This window comes from Leuresthes tenuis, unplaced genomic scaffold, assembly GCF_036924035.1.
Source record: "Leuresthes tenuis unplaced genomic scaffold, fLeuTen1.0.hap1 SCAF_11, whole genome shotgun sequence".
Lineage (NCBI taxonomy): Eukaryota > Metazoa > Chordata > Actinopteri > Atheriniformes > Atherinopsidae > Leuresthes > Leuresthes tenuis.
In genome coordinates, this window is record NW_027325365.1 from 9,612,452 (window position 1) to 9,635,335 (window position 22,884).

The 22,884-nt window shown below is 40.5% G+C and overlaps 1 protein-coding gene across 8 annotated transcripts in view; it reads left to right on the forward strand.

Moving 5' to 3' along the window:
- atp8a1 (ATPase phospholipid transporting 8A1) overlaps positions 1–22,884 on the forward strand; it is a 90,713-nt gene that overhangs the window by 8,069 nt on the left and 59,760 nt on the right. For 3 of the 8 annotated variants that reach the window (XM_072395354.1, XM_072395359.1, XM_072395358.1), the window contains 10 exons: positions 6,581–6,695; positions 12,805–12,904; positions 14,536–14,634; positions 17,573–17,618; positions 17,844–17,884; positions 19,890–19,963; positions 21,306–21,375; positions 21,480–21,607; positions 22,016–22,127; positions 22,425–22,596. In XM_072395354.1, the coding sequence (XP_072251455.1) occupies positions 6,581–6,695; positions 12,805–12,904; positions 14,536–14,634; positions 17,573–17,618; positions 17,844–17,884; positions 19,890–19,963; positions 21,306–21,375; positions 21,480–21,607; positions 22,016–22,127; positions 22,425–22,596 (957 nt within the window). Of the gene's footprint in view, positions 1–6,580; positions 6,696–12,804; positions 12,905–14,535; positions 14,635–17,572; positions 17,619–17,843; positions 17,885–19,054; positions 19,129–19,889; positions 19,964–21,305; positions 21,376–21,479; positions 21,608–22,015; positions 22,128–22,424; positions 22,597–22,884 lie in introns of all 8 variants that reach the window. The other 5 variants (XM_072395357.1, XM_072395361.1, XM_072395356.1 and 2 more) reach the window with 3 other exon arrangements.

Below are 22,884 nucleotides of genomic sequence, written 5' to 3' on the forward strand. Positions count from 1 at the left end.
GACTGTGGCTGCTCAGTCTGCTGAAATATTTATCTGGCATGAATGAATCATGTAGAAATCTCTCTTTAGTGGCAATGAGCAGATATACACAGCACATTAGACTCTCTTGGTTGTGAGATTAAAAGTAAAGTGATTTGGAACAATTTGAGGCTAATAATGATTGTGGATAAGCTGGGGTTAAGGTGGTAGACGTGTAACACTGACCCTTCTCTAGCTTGCCTCCTTTTTTTTTTTTTTTAGCACTTGTTACATTTTGCTCTGTCGGTGAAATATTTCTGCAGCAGTTAAATCGGGTATGATTCTTGTGTATTTTTTTCGAGTGAAGCACAGTCACTGCTGCAGTTTTACTTCACCTTGAGTGCGGTTTGGCTGCGTTTCATTTGCTCGTGTTAGATCAGTGTCAGTAGCTCGGCGCTACCCACCCCCCACCTACCTTGTTGTTATTGAATACATTTTGTGGGAGCCAGTTTCTGGCCAGGTCACATGCCTTTTCTTCGGCATTTTATTGACCAACCTTCCAATCTCCCAGGCTCATCAGTTCTTGTTCTGTATCTCAGTTAGACTGTGCTAGGTGTATCTTATGGATGGAGACTGACTGATGAGCCTCTCTGAAGAATTACGGATTAATTTATTCATCATGCTGTAATTAAGGAGATAATTGGCACTGAACAAAAGAAAGTATTCTAAAATCTTTATTTCAGGTCAAACCGTAAGAGTAACAAGACAATATTTTTATATATATTACATCTTTGACATTTAACCCTGAATGTTGGAACTGTGTGCCTAGTCTATGCTTGACAATAAGGTCATTATTGTTCCTGTCATCGGCTGCCATTAGACGCCTTTCATCTGTCTTGTGTTGACAGTCATGCCAGCAATAATTTTTCCAGCCCCCACCACTTCTGCCTTACCTTATCTAATGCATTATCATCCAGACTTTCAGAAATCTGGAGCGGTTGGGTTCATCTTTAACCTTCACTATTACATTTGTCAGTATTATTATTATTATTATTATTATTATTATTTGAAAGTATGAACATTTTTCCAGCTCATAAACACTGACAGAAACTGTTCAGACAAAATGTGTTTTAACCATGATTTTCAGCAGCTTTTTAAAAAAAATTATTAATATGAAAAATAACAATGCAATTCAATGAAATAACAAATGACAGCAAACTGAAGCCTAATACAGGGATTTGTTTTGCTTTATGTTGGCTCTGTAGCATATAGCGCTCAGCAGGGGCTACAAAGACAGACAGGGGAACACCAGCATGTCTTGGCCAAGCCACTCTGGGCCCAGTTTTTCCCATCGGGCACTTTGTCCAAAATACGTGCCCCCTTGTGACTATTGTTCCACCAGTCTGTCTGTTGGCTGACACAAGCAATAATCCTGACATCTGGCTCGCAGCCAAACTCATTACGACACTTGGTGGCATTGATCCTTTTCTCTAAAGGCTTCCCCTCCAGAGCTGTGGGCCCTGCTCTCTACTTCCACTGAGCTTTATTTGGCTCTTTGTTTGTTTCTCTTCTATTCCCACGCCCCTTATAATATTTATGTATGGCCAGCTATTAAGGATAATATGGTGGTTCAGTTTACCTTATGTTGGTTAAGAAATATGCCCACAGTTCCTGACCCTTTTACCATTCTTGCTGCCTTTCTTGATGTCAGTGTAGTTGAGCTGTAACATGCAGTTAATGCAATTAGTGCAGTGCAAATGCACAGTGTCCACTGGGGAATATTAATAGTTCTTCCCACTGAGACATTTGTGGCAGAGTCTCGGTGCATTATCCACAGAGTTTGCTAGAAACTGAGGACATGAACTGGATGTGGGAGGAGGAATGTCTTAGAGAGGCCTCCCGAGAGTAAACTGAGAAAAATCTGTTTTGATAACCTCCTCCTTTTCAAATCCCAGCATGTCTTGTTGCTGTAACATAATTGATAGCTACCTATCTTGACCAAGTCCTGCTGACATTGTGGGATTGATGGGCCAAAGTGTTAGACAAGTGTTGGCAGCTTCTATGTCCCAGGTGACCACTTTCTGACCTTAGCCTCGCTTTTGCTTTTAAATCCAATTTAAGTGTTCAACATATAGCCTTTAATTGGATCAGGTGTGCAAGAATAGTTGCTGCAGCAAAAACATGACCAGATGAGCTGAGCAGCAGACTTCACTGAGCAAAAGGCTGTAAGACATTCCTGCTAGCTGTTGGTAGAGCACAGCCTGGTTGAAATCTAAAACATCACACCAGCAATTCAGTCATCTACTCAAATGTTCAAGTTTTATTTTATGAAACGTAGTAGAGATTTTGAGCATTGGTAAGAAAAAAACAAACACTGATTTTTGGTCTTCCTGGGGATCACTTTTGCTCAGATTGTGGAAATTGGAGGATGCACTCTGTCAGCATCTATTTGTTTGAGAGTAGAATTATTCAAACATTAATGCAGAGATTAGCATGAAATCTTTACCAGGGGTGGAACATGGGTCCAACTTACAACCTGAAGTGGTACATTTTGCTAAATGCTACACCAACTGGACGTATGCCTTGGAAAACATTAAAAAGATGAAATATTAATGCATTACTCGTACTTTGATGTTAACACTTCAGTATGAAATGCACCACCATGCCGTACAAAATATAGAATATTTCTTGTCAACTATAAGTTAGACGTCCAACCTGTCGTGTCAAAGCTGCTTAAAATAGAGAAGAAAAGGACAAAGTTAAACAGGAGCAGTACCAGCTGCAACTGGTGCATTGCAGCACCTGGCCTACCCCGACACACAGGCTCCCACTGCGAAGGCTCATTCAGAACACAGAAACGGCATCAATCACATTTGCTCAGCCACCTCCACTGGCCTGCATTTGTCAGCTAACCGAGTCCTGAGTCTTCACTTGTTATTACAAATGCTAATTCCCTCATTAGCCGAAATGTTTAGCTCCTTGACCAACTTTGGTGGATATGTTCTTTAGTGTGTAAGAGATCTCTTTTTGGGATCTAAGTGATTATTATTCACAATCCATTCAGCATTTTGGAGGCTTGGGGTATCACTTACACACCAGCGACGCAGCGCTTCTTAAAAAGAAAAAAAGATGGTCTCAGTCAAAACTCTAACTAGAGCCCATACACAAACCTGTGGTTTTAATTTTATTGCTGTAATTGTTTTTCTGTATTCCTACTGAGAGCCAGTAGCCCCGTCCTTTTTCTTGACCGGACTGTGTGAGGCAGCCCCCCTTTGAGTCAGTCCTTTCCTTCACCTTTGCTCAGTGCTGTTACTCAGCGCTAACCACCTGTCATCACAGCGTTACCAAGGGAACTGTTGGTGGCGAATTCTGTTCATTTTGGGTGGAGGACAGGATAGACCTCCTGACAAACAACTGAAAAGGTTAGATTCCCTCCTCAAACCACTAGGCTGTGTAGGACTGGAGGATCAACTCTAAGAATATCATAAAAAGCTGCGGGGACTTCACAACTTTAAAGGATTTTTTTGTAATCTTAAGACTTTGAGTTTTTTCTCCATAAATTCTCATCAAGTAAGTGTGCTGCCTTTTTTTTTTCCCATCCTTCGAAGGATGAACCAACTGTGTATGTGTCATTCACTCAAAACAATTCAACTCTATCTGGCTGTAGACCAAAAAGGTCAAGGAATCAGCAGTTTCTTACATCCTGTTGTCGACACGGTATATATAGCTGCTGGTGATCAGGAAGGACGTTTTTCCTTAAGTAATTGGCGCCACTTTTAATTCTCCTGTGTCGTTTTGCTACAACACTAATCCAATAAACCACCCAGGCTGATCTGTCATCCTGCATAACAGCGTCGGGAAAAGCAACCTGTGTTTCCCCCGATGGCCAAATGACAACGGTGGGGGGGGGCAATTATTTTTAGCTCTGAGCACATGATAAGGAGAGAAACTATCAGGCGAAGATGTTTGGCACTTCCCACCGATGATCCTCAATGGGAAGCCAAGTGGATCATTAAGAGAACGAGAGCTGTAATTTAACATTTGAGGTTTGTGTAACATGAGTGAGAAAGTGGGAAGTGTTAGATGAGATGAAGAAGGAAAGGAAAGCGCAGTGAAAGTAGTAACTTTGACTTTGAAGGCAGTGTCAGACTTCTACTTTGTTTTCTTGACATGACATGAAGGAAATACTGCAGAGCGAGGGTTGGGTTACAGCTGGGGCATATCCTGTGGAGTCTCCGGTTACAGTTTCTCATGACTTTTGCATTTTGTTGTTGTTGATGCTTCAAGAAGCCATCTCCCCTCACTCCTGTGGCATTTCTTCCATTCTAAATGCAATGTTTACGATGTCTGCAGTTGTGGAAGCTATGCTATGCCTTTTTTTTTTTTTCAATCCCATATCTCCTAACACTAGCAGTACAGGTTACCAAAGGCCGATCCAGCACCCTCTGGATCACATGTATGCAACTTGATAGTCAGGGAATGCTGTTGACTTTAGAGTTTTACAGTGGTGCTCCTATGGCAGTGCTGAGGGCACTACTCTAGACATATCAATTAAAACATAAAGACAGGGAAATGTGAACCCTGGGAACTTTTTACAGACCAGATAATCCCTGCCAAATCTGCCTTTTTCTGTTTTAAATGTAATTTAAGGTTGGTCGAACTGTTCATCCGTCTGTCCACTTCCACAAGAGGAGTCAGTCTGATTATATCAACTGCTGGTAACTGTAAAAGAGTTGGTGTGGAAATGAATTTTTATAGCTTTTCGGTCAAATAATTGTCTGATAAAACAAACGTCTAGAAAAACTTACAATAAGCCACCTACAACTTTGCAAATGCCTCATCTTGAAGGAGCCTAAAGACAAAGATTGCACTGAGGATATTCCATAGACTTTGTCCCATGGAGAAGTTTCCTCTCTACAAACATTACGTTTCTATCCAGGTGTGAGACTGGTTGGCAATCACAGGATGTACCTTTTCATCTTTTGTACATTTTTGTAGACTCTTTGGTCTTAAAACTGTATTTTATAGTACAGAGTTTTGTTATAGACAAGAGAAAATGTAGAAAATGCCTGTTTTATTTGTTTTATTTTTATTTTTATTTTGGTCGTGAGTGTCTGCTCTTCTTATTTAACAGTGTTAGCATCATGGTATGACATTCGTTTCCCTGGGTTCAATATGTAGAAAGTTTTACTATACAACCATTTAGCAGTAACCTTTATCCAAGACTCTTCGTTATTATGAAAAGTTTGGATCCCAGGTGGTATGCTGTTCATTGGTCTTTAATGGTATTTTTCTTTGGGTTGACACGTGTTCAGATTTCATGGGATCATTTAAATAAGACAGCTTACCAGTGCACGGGAAGAAAAGATGTAGTTCTGCATGAATTCGTGCGACCAAACCTTCTGCAAAGATATCGTTTAGAGTTTACATTTTTACCAAAAAAAAAATGTAAACTGCTTTTATTTGCTATCCTGTTTTTGCAAAAAGCAGCTTTTAAGCATCGGCCTTTGGATTTTTCTGCTGCATCCTCAGAAATCCTTTTACATGACACAGCACCTATCTCAACCCTGCATGTGAATGATGTAAGTGGGCAGAGCAGTGTTAATCTGTAATGTTGGAGCCATAAGCATTGCTGAGACCCACATGCGCCCTCCCCCCCCTCCCGCATCTTTCTAACTTGTGTTGATTTAGCCAGCAGAGCTCCATCCCACTTTGTTGAACTCGGTGGGAGCGGAGCGTTTCCAGAGTTGGAGAACATTGGAGAGAAAGAGTTTGATCCACCCAGACAGACGTTTTCTCCTGCACAGAATGGTTGCTTCTGCTTATCATACATGCCTTTTTTTTATTAATTAATTAACTTTATTGAGAAGACAGAGTCAAGGGGCAACAAATACAGCTGATGGATTAAAGATTTCTTTTTTTTTTTTCTAACTTAACCACACTTGTTCTCAGTAAGACAAAGCACAGACTGATTCAGGAACAAATGAAGAGGGATTGAGAGTAATAGTAGGTCTTTTTCACACACCACACCCCTGCAGCTAATTTACACTGATAAGTTTTGTGGACATCCTGCCAGCAGCCTGGACAGGAAATTCCAATTTGTAATCACAGTGTATCACAGTGATGGTGCAATCACTGAAATGCAAGCTTTGTTGTGTAACATCGGTGTATTCCCACAGGCTGAACCTGAAACAATCTAGTGGAGGGGGGAGGAAAGCATGTAGGTGCATCTTCAGACGGCTTGAGGAATACTGGACTGTTTTTTTCATCCATAGATGCACAGGACAGGGCACACTTTTATTATAACGTTGATGATTCTGTGCTTTATTAGATTACACCGTTCTTCAACATGACATGCAATTTGGCGAGCTACTATTCTATTTTCCAAAGTTGCTTCTCACTCCATTAAGTAAAAAATTTAACAAACCCTCAATGTGAAATAAACTCACCACAGATTTCACTGAGCGTAAGAGTTACTGAACGGTCCTTTCCAGACTCCTCTGGGGACACATAACTACTCAAAGACTTTCCAAAACACTGTTTCATCTCACTTTTGTTTGTGCTTCAGGGACTTTTCCTCTTTTAAACTGGAAACTACAATGTATTTTCTCACTCGCTGCAGGATATGAAAAGACAGAGGACACATCAGAGAAGACATCACTGGCCGACCAAGAAGATGTCCGACTCATATACCTCAACCAGCCGCAGTTCACAAAGTTTTGCAGCAATCGAGTCAGGTAAGAAGATTATTTATCAAAATGTATAGAAGATAACGAGAAAGTCACAGCTGATCAACTGCTTGGATTAAGCTGGAAATTGTGCGAATCTGCTTCTTTTGTGCGCTCAGAAACAAAATGACATCAGCCAACAATGCTGTGACAATAGTGGCTTAGAAATGATCACAAAAGCAACATTGTTCTTCACTGAACTCAGGAGGCAGCACTCGTCCCCTCAAATATGTGCTTTGTGAGATGTACAACACAATATGAAGACAGTGAGGCTTTTATGTACAGCTGATGATCATAAAGTCCTGTGTTTGCTTTTCAAATTGATCCCACCTAAAGTTCAAGCTTATCACAGCTGGCTGTCATAATCAAAGTTGTATTTTCTGTTCTGTGAAGGCTTTTCTTTTTTTAGAGTCAAGAGTTGCTATTTTTCGCCTGATATTGGCCACTCGGAGGCCATAAATGCTTTCGATGGTGACCCGCAACATAAAATGCATGACCCTAAGAAAATGGCTAAATTAAGGAAAGCTTTGACTGCTCGGACACTCCTGGAATGTCAGCCTTGGAAGAATTTCCCAGTCGCAAACAGAAATTTGTCATTTATGGGGCATTTTGAGCTTGAGTTGTCGAATTTACAACAAAGATTGATTTGAGATACTCTGTGAGCCTTGCATTGTGTGATATATTGATCGAGAACATATTTATGCTAAAGATATTGTACTCAACCCTGTTACAATTACTTTTGAATGCATACAATGAGTTTATTGTGCAGAAAAAAAGCTGTTTTACAGGTTCAGCCAAGACAACACCCTTAGCTGTATAATATCATATAAATACCCACAATATTTCTGTCTCCTGTGATGGATTAGTGCAGATGTTCCACACTGACCTTTTTACCCTGTTGATTCTCTAGAAGGAGTGCAAGGTTTTTGCATTAAAGGTCAAGATTGTTCAGGCAAGCCGTCAAGGAAGATTACTGTTACCATTCTTGCTGCATGAGTAATTTGAGATATGAGGAGTTTGTGCTTGCATAGACATGTCTCAAACTGAACAGGAATAGTAAATGAAAAAGGCCTTTTAACACCAGCGTGTGTAAAGAAATGCCATTTGTTTAGATCAGCTCTCATGTGTTGGCACAACAGGTAACATAACAGCGTGTGCTCCTTATTACAGCTTTTCTCCTTTAGATTACTCAATCTGAAGAAAATTTGTGAATTTCCAACCTTGTTTTCTTGTTTTCTTTGAGGCCCTGTGAGAAATGTGTGTTTTGAATTAGTCAAACCTTAGAAAAAATTCAGTTAAGCGACTGAAGAAAATGATCAGAAGAAGTAGTGTTCTGCTCTGAAATATGTGGGCGTGTCTGTCTGATGATTGAAGAAACGTTATCAAAAAAACCAAACATATCAGGACAATGATACTCCTTTTTTGCAGAAGAGGAAAGCTGAAGGGTGAGCAGCACAGACGCGTATTGCCTTAATTTCACGTTGTTTCCCCTGTTTATGACATTGCCCCAGGTAGGCTGTTCGATGCCAGGATCCTAATGTATTTTTCTCCACAGATCTTTGCACCTCGTCTTCATCATATTTGTTAGTAAATTTACATAAAGCGCCAATTGCTGAGCAAACAGAGGGTTTGTTTAATATGTGGTTGTGAGGTTTAGTTAGCTAGGTAAATGTTTAGATATCTTGATGGCATTGTTTGCTAGTGAAATACTAATGTGCTCTTGTGTCTCTAACATTACGGTGTTGTTAGAACGGTATGAGCTCCTGTTCACGATCGAGTGGGATTCAGAATCTCTGGGATTAGAAAACTGAAAGTCAGTTCAATGCAGATGTCTTGTCAGATGATTGTTGGAAATAAATATTGCACAACCTCACTGGTGAAATGCAAAGCTGCCAGTGAATTGCCTTTTGTTTAGTTCTTCTTTATTTTTGTGGTTTTGAATTCCAAACTGTGGCCAAACATTTACCTCAGACCTTGAAGACACAGGTTGATGCAGCTCAGAAGATCCAATTTGTTCAACAGGATTGGTTACTGTCTCAAAGTGAACTGTAGAGACTCGTCCGGGGGCTGGGTCTGTGATAAATGAGAGAAAGCAGAGAGAAAACACTCAGCCTCACTTGATCTCACTCCCCCACTGCAGCATCTCCTCAACGATGGGCTCTGTAGCTCTGCTTCTTACGTGTATGGACTGCTGTGGGTTGTTTATCCAGCTGCACCGGTTGCTGGCAGGTCTGGATGTAATGTCAATGTGATTAATTACTGAGATGTTGACTATTTATCCTGTATGGAAGCGAATCCTAACCATAATTCGAATTAAAATGCATTTGCAGAAATGCTTTTTCATTTTAAGAATGTGGCTGCATTATTTGACTCATAAATGAAATTAGTAATCAATCATCCTATTTTCATTTTAATTTTCTTCTTCAAGAGGGCTCAATCTTTAACTTAATTAAAATGAAAAAGAAAAAAGAAAGACATTTGAGATTTAATTTTCAAAATATGCCCCAGCAAATAGAGACCAAAATTCAATTTGAAATGCTTTTTAATTTTAAGAATGTGGCTGCATTATTGGACTTATAAATAAAATTAGTAATCAATCATTCCATTTGCATTTGCTTTTTCGTTTTCATGGTCTGCCCGCAAAGTCCTGCCCATGATTCCAAAACGTATATAAAATTATGCATAATGTACATCCTGCTAAAATAAACACTGGAAAGATTTAAACTTGACATAGACTATTATTGTACATTCTGTGAACAGCACATGGAGACAATTTCTCATATATTCTATCACTGTACTCAAACAATATAATTTTGGTCAGATGTACAACAACTTATAAGGCTGAAGACTGGACGAACTATTCAACTTACAGAGAAAGACATGATTAAATGCAAATGCATTTTAATTTGAATTATGGTCACGATTCGCTTCCATAATCCTGTGGCAAACAGGAGTGCCTTTGCAAACCAACAAACTGTTGAGCATCTATTAAATGCTGCTTGTGAGGAAAACATTGGAGAATTGAGTTATGGATAGACATGGACGAGCATGGGCAGAAACGCACAATGAACCAAGATTGCTATAATTGTCTTTGTAGCATCTTGATTGGTCTCACTCACCGAACCAGGTGAATGAAACATCTCACTTGGTGGTGTTTACACTAATTCCTCAATTCAATGGGCAGATTTTTGCATCAGATTTGAGCTCCTTGTTATAATGGCATACCAGTGTTAAATACCAAAGAGTGCATGTGACACCCAGCATACCAGTGGCCCTGCTACTTGGCTGCTTGTATCCACAGCTGCAGACAAACACACGGGCATGTCTTGCATTCAGGTCATTCACTCATAAAGGTTACTGGTCCAATCAGTGATATGACTTCATTCAAGCTGTGTGTGGTTTGTGTTTGCATAGAAACCCACATCATTGTTCCAAGTCAGGTGTGATATTACCATCTATCAGACTGTTTAATCATCCCATGCAAATGATGTGTATAATGCGGTGCTTTTAACCCTTAAATATGATATGAATAATATTCTTCTGCTAAATACTAGGCTTCCCCAAGTGAATTATGTGAGTTCACTGTGATTGTATTAGTTTTGGCAGCTAGAGGATAGCATGGGTTAATGCGATTATGGCTTATTTTATTTATTTATTTGTCAAATATATGCTGTTATCTCTTGCTGGTCGAAAGCAGGGTTATATTCACCAGGATCGTGCTTGGCAGCTTCAGGAGGGGATGAATCGTGTTTTTATGGCCGATATAAAGGAGAGTGAGCTGCTCTTACAGAAAGAAGTTTTCACTGCATGCTGATGGACTGAGGGGAAAGTCCGCTTTACAGAACGGCAGTAATGACGAGAGACGCTGGTGAACTGAATGTGCCGGGCGCTCTCTGACACCCCCTGCAAATCCTTAAAGTAATTACGCAAGCAACTCAACACATGGATGCATCCCATGAGCCCTGATGCGTATGCACATCACACCGGACCAAATCAATCATTCAAGACAAGTAATTGCCAGGAAATGAAGGCGGACGAACCGTCCAGAGCATTGTAGGCTGTTCCTTCAAGCAAAAGATATACATATACATATAGTGGTTGTTCTTTACACAGTTATATGCAGAAATCTGAAGCATTGAGCGAGTAAAACCTATTTACAGTGATGGTTGTCACCTGTCAACAGTTGTTTCACCTTTATTTCTGTTTTTTTTTTTTTGCCCCTGGCAGTCTACCAGTGCTGCAAACAGCATAATGTCCCGTCATTACCAATCATAACAGTTATGGATTTTAGCAAGTCGTGCTGCAAAGCATCTTCATCACCTGCTGGCTGTCCTCTGTGTCCTACTGTTCTGCCTGTTAACATGCAATGTGTTCGCAAGTAACTGGGAAAATGATTAATTTACGTAAATATGTCCTGCATGTGTGTGTGTGGGGGTGTTGTGATATGCTAATAACAGTATCCAATATCGGTCACATTATGTACTCAGTATAATGAGTCTTAAAATGAGGTAAATGCAGCCCTAGTTTTATTAAAAATTAGCGAAAACACAAGACCCTCATTGCTCTTACTGTCAAATTCTGGAGAAAGGGCTCCTTTCGTAACGTCTTGATTGTCAGTGCACAGCCAGGAAATAAAAAGTAAGATCTATAATTGTCCATTAAGAAGCTAACAATGATGAAACCATGGCTTTTAGGTAATGAGTATCAGAGCTTTCCACTCACTGTGTCTTTGTTTCCCAAAGGACAGACAGTGGTGGTAACTATGCATTAGCAATTGGTGTTTAATACCCAATAGGCTCGTCCTTTTTGTACATGTGAAAGCACTTATGAGGTTATTATAGGCATTGGATGATGCATGGCAAATTATTTGAGAAATATAGTGGGCTCTGGTCCTGATCTATTTGAATAAGATGAATTGTGAGATCTGCCGTTTTGTTTTTGATTTTTAAAAAAAAAAAAAAAAAAAAAAAAAATCTCAGTAACTACCGTAATTTGCCTGGAACACCTGCCATACATAGAGATCACACTTCTCTTTCTTTCTTCACACTTCTACTATATTCACACACGAACACAAAGAGACACATATATTTTTACTCCACTTCCCCACAGTTGCGTATCTCACCCAGCTTTTTTTGCTTAATGATGATGACACACAGCTTTCTCTGCTGACAGTTGTCAGGGAAATTAAAACGCATTCTTTACAGAAGATAAATTAAGTGGGACGACAAACCCAACGCTTTATAAGGAAGCATCTTCATACACAACCAAGGCTTGCATTGAGGAATTCCGACCATTCATACTGTCCTGAGTGTTGGTTGTTAAGGTTTTAGACAAGATATCCTTTTGTGATCACAGTGCTGCTTCAGGGCTGGTGCTGAAGCCAGTTTTCAGTTGGTTCTTGCAAAGAACTGGTTTGGTTGTCAACACCCAGAGAGCTACAACAGAGCCATGTCATCATCTGCATAGTCAGTGTCGGTGAACTCAAACACATGTTTGGTTGCCTTTAAACGAGCTTCAGGCGATGCTGATATTGTGTGGCAGCTTTTGTGCAAGCGTGAGAATGCCAAGCATTGCCGGCGGCATGCGGCATGGTATATATCCTCTCCTAAAGTGGCTGTTCTGACCGGCCCCTTTAATGTAGCTGTAAATCAGACCACTGGAGGTCTGACTCTGAGGCTGCTGAAAGCTCCTCTGGTCTCAATATCCAACTATCACCGCAAGTCCCACAGGAAACACAGCTCATATCTGCCAGGAGATCTTTATGCCCCCCCTGCCAGCTCATGTCTTATTATTCTTTATTGTTATTGAGGCTGCTGGTCATTGCTGTTTATCAGTCTCACACATAGACACACAAACATGGACACGTGTCTCTTCAACTGCAGTAGGAAGGAAGGAGATGGTCACTGGAATTGTATTCGTCTGACCGGAGCTATCTGAATATAAGGCTCTAACTTGTGATTTTTTTTTTTTTTTTTTCTATAGGAGTTTTTGTAATCTCACAGTATTTTAGCAGCAGCTTTATCTATTGCCATATTATCACATTTGATAACTGACCTATTTTGTTTTTCTCCTCTTTTCTCCACCCATTGCCGTGTCTGCTGCTTGATTTGGTCTTCAGCACAGCCAAATATAACGTCCTCACCTTCCTTCCTCGATTCCTCTACTCGCAGTTCAGGAGGGCAGCAAATGCCTTCTTTCTCTTCATTGCGCTCCTGCAGGTAAGCTGGTATTTTTGGTGCTTCTATGACACATAAGCACAACATGATTGGAAGTATTAATATTCCAGCTCAGCTTCTCTCATTACAATTTTGCCTTGTTGTCATTATTGTTCTGTTGGACTTTCTTTTTTGTCTCTGTTTGCTTTGACCAACACACCATTATCCTGAAGGTCATGCCTGTAATTCCATATGTACACAGATGAGCTCACACACACTCAGACACAGTACTTTAAATATCCTGATAATGAATAATACATGTAATACTATGTGTGCCTATTTGAAAAGGAAAGTAGCCTGGCCTATAAGCACAACATACTCGCCTTGTATTTTATGACTTATTTGGCTGTATTTAGGCTCTTCAGTCTACCCCGACCACTAAACTGCAGGACAGACACTGCTTTTTGCTTTAAGTGGAACTTGGACCACACACACAACTGAGTTGAAGCCACAAGTCGAGCAGCAGGGTAGAAATGAAAATCTTTAGACCTGAATTTGTTAGAAATGAGCTTCTCACAGACCGGTGGTTTTCTACCCATCTAATAATCAGCCCTTTTAATGTTTCGGCTACAGTCCAACAGTAGCCACACATCTCAGCATTACTGCCGCTGTTTTGATTAGCAGAACAAAGGCTCTCTACCTCTAAGGGAGTTTAGAGTGGCTTGCCTGCTTAAGCCAGCATGAATTCCTTTCACGAACACCTTAAGCTCGAACCACCAAAGTTTACTATATGATTTAAGAGCAGAAATCTGAATCTCAGGTGTTCAAAGCTTTCCAGGAGAGAACAGGTAATCGAGAACATTCGAAAAGACTTCAGTTTTTCTACATATGTGAACTGACAGACTATCCCATGTTAACGAGAGCTCTGTTGATGGGAAAGAACTCTATCCTGTGTCCTTTGAAAAGCCGCCAGTGTGAATCTTCATTACCTGCTCTGTCGATGTTGTGACCTTGAATAAAACATCTATGTAGATGAGAGAGACAAAAGATCAATTTCATCCAAGTTTCCTTCCAAGAGCATAACACTGGCTGCCCGTGGTCCTGTCTCAGCTTTAATTGTAAAGTTATTTAACAATTAGGATGTGAATTTCTGGTAGCAACATGTTCACATTAAAATGTTGAGTAGGCTCTTGTTTGTTTTCTAACATAGTTGTGTTGCTGCTAGACTCACTGCATGCAATCAATGAACATTATAACAATGTGACTCATGGATATTTCTTGAGAATGAAATGACACAATATACATTTTAGCATTTTAAAATGCATTAAGAACGTGTAAAAGAAATAAAATTCCCTTGTTTGTTGAAATGATTTCTGCTTCAGTTTCATCAGATGGATGTTTATCCGTGTTGTTGGTGCGGACAAAAACTTGACTGATTGCTCACAAACTGAGAAATGATCTAACGAGACCTTGCATTTAACTCATGAAAAATAATCCACACTGTTGGGCAACATTTTTCTGCAGGACTGTGTCGTTCCTTTATCTTTTTTCTGGTTACCAACAAAGACATTGGCAGAGTGAGTGGGACTGTGACATAAACCAGTGTTGTTTCAAGCTCCAAATGTGCCCAGAAACGTATTTTCAGAAAAATAGAATTGCAATAACTTAAGTTCCCCATGTTTTGTCTCCTTTAGCAAATCCCAGACGTGTCCCCCACTGGTCGCTGGACCACACTGGTGCCGCTGCTCTTCATCCTTGTGGTGGCTGCTGTCAAGGAGATAATTGAAGATCTGGTAAGTCAAGTACTCTTTGACTATTATTTGATACTGATTAGTTTCAATCTTTTAAAGAGTCTCTTTGTAGCTCTTTGTCCTTCTGTTATTGATTCTGTAACATTTTTCTTGGCTTGATTTTAAATTGGATCCTATAGCGTGTGAAAAGTGTTGCTCATATGTAGTTATCTTAGCAAAAATAACGCAGAGCCATTCTTTGTCCAAACAAAAAAAACCAAACCAGCTATGGTCATGCGACCACAGCAGGATGCTCCCTAACATAAAGTCACAACATCAGAATCGGATAAGCAAACGTACACATTCAATACGGGGGTCACAGCTGTGCCTACTTCACCCGAGTACTCGATTAACCTAGTTACTGAATGCTCATTCACAAAGGCAGTTAGTACTAACAAAACAAAGCGACTGTCTGCCCTGGAGCGACTCTGAGCTGTTGAACAGATGCTTATGGAGAAAAGGCTGTGCAGGTTATTCCGTGTAAAAGGAGGGTTTTAGTATTCTTTTCTTTTCAGTTAAATGTTTTTTATCAGGTCAGCTGCATTGGTGTTGATGAGTGATAAACTCGAGTCCATCTGAGCAAAGTGAGAGAATGTTGCATTCTACTGTATTGCAGCGACCCTGCAATGCGATCCTCTGTGCAGGTCCCGGTGGGCAGTTACCCTATACTAAAGCTTCTATCGTGTGCTGAAGGGACCAGCACAGCACTTTTTCTCCTGGCCTGTTGTGAAAAACATGGGAACGGAGCCGTGATGACTCCGTCTTTATTGCTGAAGGTCACCTGCACACACGTCTGTCCCCTGTGCTGTGCTGTCCCTCACAAGTTGACCTGACAGAGCAACATCGACCCCTAACTTCATGAATCATGCACAACAGACATACACCATACAGCACATGCCTTCCTTTGTTGCCGGCTGTCTCTGCAGCAGCAGGCTTAGGCTGTTTCTTCAGCATACCTCGGCTCTCTTTCAGCTTAAAATGTCACCAAAATTGGAATATGATAGTGTGAAATTGAGCTACAGTGTGTTTTTACAGTAGTGCGATGTGTAGTTTCACGGAGTTTTACAGTTGCTCCGTGCCCTCCTTGTTGCAGTGAAAAGAAAACAACAGTTGGAAGACCAAAGACACTGCAGATGCTGCTTTTATCATCACTTCTTTTATACTTCCTCTGTATGTTTCAAGCCTACAGAGGCTCGATACTGCAGTACTTACGCATAACCTCTGTGCGCCACTCACTTTCTACTGCACTGTGATTACACACATCATCTCAATACAGTGCCAGTGCATCTCCCTTTCCTCAAGTCCACTGGGACAGAGGCAGTGTTAGAGGCAGGCACAGCACATTTTCAAAGACTGTAAAGCAGCATAAGTTGTGGAGTTGCTCATGTAAATGCAGCTCTGCTCCTCCTACACTTCTCTGAGCAGAGTGAGGTCTGATGGTGCAGACCCCAAATAGTGTGGATGAATGAAACTGACTGACAACTCTTGCATAGAGCATGATGAATGAGCTTTGTAAAGGTCTCAACTTTGCATAGTGCAGCCTGAGAATGGCTGAAGCCACGTGACACAGCCAGCCTATTCATTAGACACTACAGCATGCAGGGATATTAAATCAAATACGATTCAAGGCGAGCATGCAAAGGATGGATTTACAAGAAATGGACACATTAGGGGCACAATGCTTCTCACCTGGCAGAGTAAGCACCAGCTACTAAAGCTCTGAGTCCTTGCTGCAGCTGTCCTGGTTCGACTCCAGCCAGAGTCATGTGCTGCATGTCAACCACACAGGTTTCTAAACCCAGAGGATACCACAAAAAGAAGAGCTGTTGAAACATAAAATCAGATAAAGGTGCACTAATGAGTGGATGAGACTAAAGACCAAAAACAAGCTTCTGAAAACAAATAACGAAACACCACGTTTTGATTTGACCAAATTGAAAGCAGTTCTAATTAAACAGATGTTTTGCTAGTTTGCCTCTTTTCTTAGTGAGTCACTCAAAAACTTTTCTTTTAATTTCCTGACATGTTGAGTACAGTGTGGACAAATTACATGGATAGTTTTTTTTTTTTTTTTACATGGATAGAGTTCGACTGAACTAGAATAGATCTCCTCTTGTTGTAAATGGGCTGTTAGCAGAAATGTGAGTGGATAGGGCTTCTCCTTGCGAATCAAATAGAGCACTCATAGCTCTCAGGAGCTCAACTTTAAAACTCAGTGATCATATTAATGAAGGATGCAGCAACACATTATTACTCAGCATGATGCTACTTGACAAGCTGTCCTTTGAAATCAGCTGCAGAAGTCACAGTTGATTGCATAATTGTTTAGCCAACAAGCAGGATACGAGGGGAAGTAATGGTGCTGATTCGTACTGGTCACACGGAGCGGTTTGTGTAGATTTTAGGTTGGTGCTGTGTGCATGTAAAGGTCTCAGAAGTGGCTGCAAATTCAAGTTTTTTTTATTCTAAATAAACCTGCTAAATCATGAATTGTCAAAAAAGGAAAATAAAGAACTCATCAAATGCTTAAGTTAAACGAATTGTAATCAAGTAAAACAGCGAAAAGCAGCAAATCTCTTTTGATATGTTGAAGCCAACTAATCAAGGCATATTAATCTATTGATGCCAGCATCCTTACTCGTTAGAGGCCACGTGACCGTCTTTATATCACCACTTTAATTCTGAATGATTGGTCCGTCTGTCAGGTGACCCTGTAGGGATAACTGCTCAGAGTTAAGCATCAGATTTACTTGGATTTGGGACTCCTGGTGGGACCACATGTGTGATAACGTGCTGCTGTGATTGTGCTGTGCTGCTTTTGATAGAATATTGAATGCATTTCAAAAGTGGAGGTCTCATCTTTCTTTCTTGTTTTAATGACTGTGCGTCAGAATATAATATGTTCATGAGGTGAACAGTGGTTTCCTTTTTTTCTTTACAGAAACGTCACAAAGCCGACAATGTTGTCAACAAAAAGGAATGTCAAGGTATTGAAAACTTTTTCTTCTTTAGGGATTAGCAAAGAACTTTATGGGTGTACTGTTGGCATCAAGAAAGCAGGTCTTAATAAAAACCTAATTGTACCAGTGTACATAATTGTGCTTTCTATTAACAGCTCTGGTTATCTCTTTTTTTAATATGTATTTTTTGGTGTTTTTGCTTCTGTTTTGCTGTAACTTCCCCTCCTGACTCGCTCTTGTTACTCACCACAGTGCTGAGGAATGGTGCCTGGGAGATCGTGCACTGGGAGAAGGTATGAACCCACCCAAAGCTGCTCACATATTACATATCTTTGGCTCTTGAATTGTACAGTTGTTATTTGGAGAAAGTTCTCTCACAGAGACGAGACTGATGATCTCTCCACACACACCTTCACGCCCTGACCCCCTCTAGTATGCAGCCTAAGCTAATTAATGCAGTGTTTCCATGTGGATGATCTTTGGAAGGCGAGGCTGGAGGACAAAGAGCAACTTCTGCTCTTCACTCATAATGAAACTGTTTAATTTCTGTGGCTGGAGCAATTCAGCTAAAAGCACAGGGCGTGCAGACAAAACACCAGGCAGTGCAGAATAAAGCTGCATTTGGACCTAATTGGTAACACTGCTCCCTCTGTGAAATGCTACATTTTTCATTTAGCAGGGCAGTACTAGCTGTAACCTGCTCTCTGGGACATGATTTTCTTAGGTGAACTACTTGTGGATTTGTTCAGTGTAATCATGTTTCCTTTCAACTTCCTGGCTGGTAGAAATGTTAATATATTCAGAAGAAAACAAACATTTTCACCCACATATATTGTATAAGAATATAATTGGTTATCACAGCAAAAATCAGCATCACATTGGTCACACTGTACAAACAGTAACAACAATCCCTACATTCATTCACTAATTGGAATTACTGTCCCTGTACATAATTAATTAATCACAGGTAAAAATAGCTCACTGTACCACTTATCTCTTTTACACATGGTGGATCCTCTAAAAAGCCCAAGTTTAAATTATTGATCATTTTCGTGCCTCTTCATCATGCATATTGTAAAAGTGTCTTCTGTCCCAAATTCTATTTGGTCTTCAAGTTTTTGTTAGGCGTTCCTTTTACAGCAAAAATGGATTTTTCTCTCTTGAGTGTTACTGATGTCCACGTTGCATTCAAATATTGGTTCATGGCTTACTTAAGGGTTTTATTAAGAATTATTTTTCTCTCTGCTGAAGTCACTTCATAACGTAGGTTGTGCTAAGCTCATCTGTAATGGAAAGAAGAATCCAACATTTCATTGTCTTGTCATCCATATTTTATATTTCTGTTCTTTTATTGCACTCATCCATCTTTTTCTGGCTGTAATTCTTTACTTCTAATGTTAATCTTGCATTTTCTGTGCTGTTTTATTGGCTACCCAACAGCAGTAACCAGTTTATTTTCACAGGTTCAAGTGGGCGATATTATTAGAGTAAATGGCAGTGATTTCGTTCCTGCGGATGCTGTCATTTTATCATCCAGGTACAGGACTCCTCCCTGCTGCTGGCTGCGGGGATCTTCTCCCTCTTTCTTCTTTCCTCTTGCTGTCTCTTAGCTCACTGTAAAGAAGTGATGGTTCAATAACACATCAGGCCAACATTTCAGATTATAAAACAGATTAACCACCCTGCTTTATGTAATCCGTTATAAAACATGATTTTTAAGCAATTGAATATGATAGGATGTCGTGCTGCCTGATGGAGCAACCATCATTTCCTTAGGTGGGTCAGATGTGATTTCTTTAAAATGCATTTGTTTTTTTAATTAGATTTGACCAATCACGTCATCATAAACCTGTTTATCTCCTTCACTTTTTCAAAAGCCATTTGGATCTGCAATGAATTTGACTTTTGAGTAGTTTTTTGTTATTTGTACAAACTTTATTGAAATACAAATTTGGTGACACCATTTACGATATATGAAAAAGAGCTTTTGGCACATCAGCTACGGCCAAATAGCAAGTTCATTGTGTTGCATCTCTCCAAATGGTTTGTGAAAAAGAGAACAGATGACCAACCATAGCTGATCATACAGGACTGATCATTGTGCTCTTCACATCTCCCAAAAATTGAACCCGTTGTCTTTCTCCCCTTGTATGTTTTCTGTTTGTCCACTTGTGTTCTGTGTTTTTTCATCCTCTCCATTCTCAACCCCTTCCATCCTCTCCACACCTGCGTCCTGTGCAAACAACTGCCACACCTCCTCTGTCTCGCCCCCTGCTGGTGTGTGGTTGGTAATATCAGGTGGCTGTGGGGGAAGTAGTCAGAGCTGCAAACGGGGATCACCTCCCGGCTGACCTCGTCATTCTGTCGTCCAGGTCAGGAAACCAGCAACAAAACGGCGGTGGGAGAGATGAGGGCTGTGTGTACTGACTGGGATGAGATGTCTTGGCTCTCCTGACATTACAGAGAGATTTTAATGTTCACTCTAGAGGAAAGAAGGGGCCTGTGATTATTTTGGCAGTAACCAAATGCCAGAGAACACAACATCTTTGTTTGTTTTACATTTCTCCGAAATTGTGGTTTGGCAGTCATACCTGTTAGCTGTTGATTTTATCTTGCAGTGTTTTGTTTTACAGCTCAACTGTAGACTCCTTTAAATGTTTGTCTGACACTGCTTAAAGTGAATGGAGACATGGCGTATTAGTACATGCTCCTTCTGTTAATGTTCATGCTGTCTTTTGGGTGGGAATTTTCCATATTCTTGCCCTTGCATGGCTTGTATGGCACACTGAATGCAACAATTTAATTTGATCTGACAGTTTGCATGTCGTCACATTCCAAGATGAAAAAGTAGAAACCATCTTGGAGTCATGTTAACATGTTACTGGTATTTGAATGAGCCTACGTGCAGCCGAGTCATTCACAATCAGTACAAAGGCAGTATGTCACTGTTTTATGAAGGGTACAGATTATTAAAATTGATTTTCTGGCCATCACAAAATAAAAAATGTGTGCATTTTAATTAATCGAAGCTCTCATTCAGTGGCTAACCACAGGACACTCTAAAACCCTGCTCTGCTTGTGGTGGTATTTCAGTGTCTTTGGTATGAATAACCAGCGACTTAGCTCACCTTTTAACCACCGGCATGCTCTGTGTCCCTGTGCCCGAGTCTGTCTCAGGCCCATTCGTCTGCTTTCATTGTGGTGCTTGGTATGCCTGCTCGCTCCCGTCACCCCACTCTGATGGTTCTTCTCTCTCTGTCCACTCTCTGTCCCTTTTCAGTATATTTTAGCTTTTTCTGAAAGACAGTTAAACTCAGGGGAGGCAGCAGCACCAAACAAAGAAGTTGTCTGTCCTATGGATGTTTACTAGGCATCAAATGGACAGTGTCAGTAAAATATTGATGGCAGTTTTTGCTGGCATGCAGCATCTTTGTTTGCGGTGCTCGAGCCTTTTAGTTGTTGTTGTTCTGTTTTAGCCCCTTTTTCTGACACAGCTAGTTTCAGATTACTGTTAATAGTTGTAAATTATTATCATTATTGGGAATTGATATTTAGCTTATTGTTATACTCTTCAAGACAATATGAAATTATGATTTTATAAAACAATGAACAAGTGATATCAAGTAAACAATAGTGTGTGGTAACACTGAACTGTAGTTTACAGTTACATTATGATTTTACTCCAAGTGTCTATGTCCTGTTCCTCAACAACAGTGAACCACAGGGTATGTGCTACATCGAAACATCTAATCTGGATGGAGAAACAAACCTTAAAATCAGACAGGTGATTCCGTTTCTTTAAGCCCTTCTACGTACCAGTCATTTTCCACACAACGACTACTGAAAAGTAAAAGTAACACTGCCTTCCTGCTGTCTTAACTACAACAGGGTCTCCAAGTGACAGCAGACATAAAGGAAATTGACAACCTGATGCGTCTCTCTGGGCGGATGGAGTGTGAAAACCCAAACCTCCATCTCTATGAGTTTATCGGGAACATCCGTCTGGATGGACACAGGTGGGCTCAGTTGCAGGGTGGCATGTCTGCCACTCTCTGCCATTCTTACCATCTGAGTAGCCCATTAGCCAGGAGAAACAGGAGCATGTTTTATCTCTCTGTTGAACAAAGGACCTGCTGCAGTTATATTTAATTACACAGCTGTCTGGAGGCTTTGGATTGAAAGCTGTTTGGCTGCTTTTAGGTTCTAATGATTTGGATCTCGAGGTTTGAGGCCTCCTGAACAAATATTGCGTTTAAAAGTTGTATTTTGAGGAGGTTAACAGTTTTGCAGTCTTTTCATATTTATGAATGGAGATTTTCTCTTTATTTACTAGAATGTAGCTTTAATCCCAAACCCTTAAGGCTTGGATGGGGTCAATCACTAACATTAAGTTGCTACACTAATGTTAGTGATGTTTCTTACAGCACGGTACCTCTAGGTCCAGACCAGATCTTACTGAGAGGAGCCCAGCTGAGGAACACACAGTGGGTCCATGGTGTCGTGGTCTACACAGGACATGATACGAAGCTCATGCAGGTAAAGCCACATTTATACAGTTCATCACTTGGTGCAAATGGAGCAAAGTCTGATGAAGTAATAAGAAATGCTAGAGAAAATGTAAAAATCTCTTTGGTGCTTTGTGGGCTATGCTGCAATTCCATATGAGCGAAATCTGCAAAGCTAACTGTAAAATACTCTCTCTCAATATTAGTCTTGTTACAAGGCTTCAGATGGACTAACTGCTCTTCCTGTCATTGAGCAGAAACCGAACACTGCAGTTTTGTCGTACTTCCCCGTTTTGGTTTTTGCCACAACTTGTCATGTGTTTCTCAGAATTCCACGCGGCCGCCTCTGAAGCTGTCCAACGTGGAGCGCATCACCAACTTTCAGATCCTTGTCTTGTTTGGCTGCCTGCTGGCCATCTCCCTGGTTTGCTCTATTGGCCAAACCATCTGGAAGTACCAGTACGGCAATGATGCCTGGTACATGGATCTCAACTGTAAGAGTCCCAACAGCTCTGGCTTCACAACATATTCCACATATTTTATCTCACTTGTTCATATCAGCTTATTTCTTTGTCGTTTTAAGTTCTTAAATGCTGCTGTGTGTCGTGCCGTTTTATGTTGCCTCAGTTAAATTCTGCTTTGTATTACAAGTGAAATATGTGGCAATGTGGGAATAAGTGAATTCCTTGTTAAGTGAGAAAACACAGCTGTGACATGCATAAATGTCTTGTGAATGAGTCTCATTGAAAAAGAAATGGTTGAATATCACTGCGCTGCTGTACTTTTTC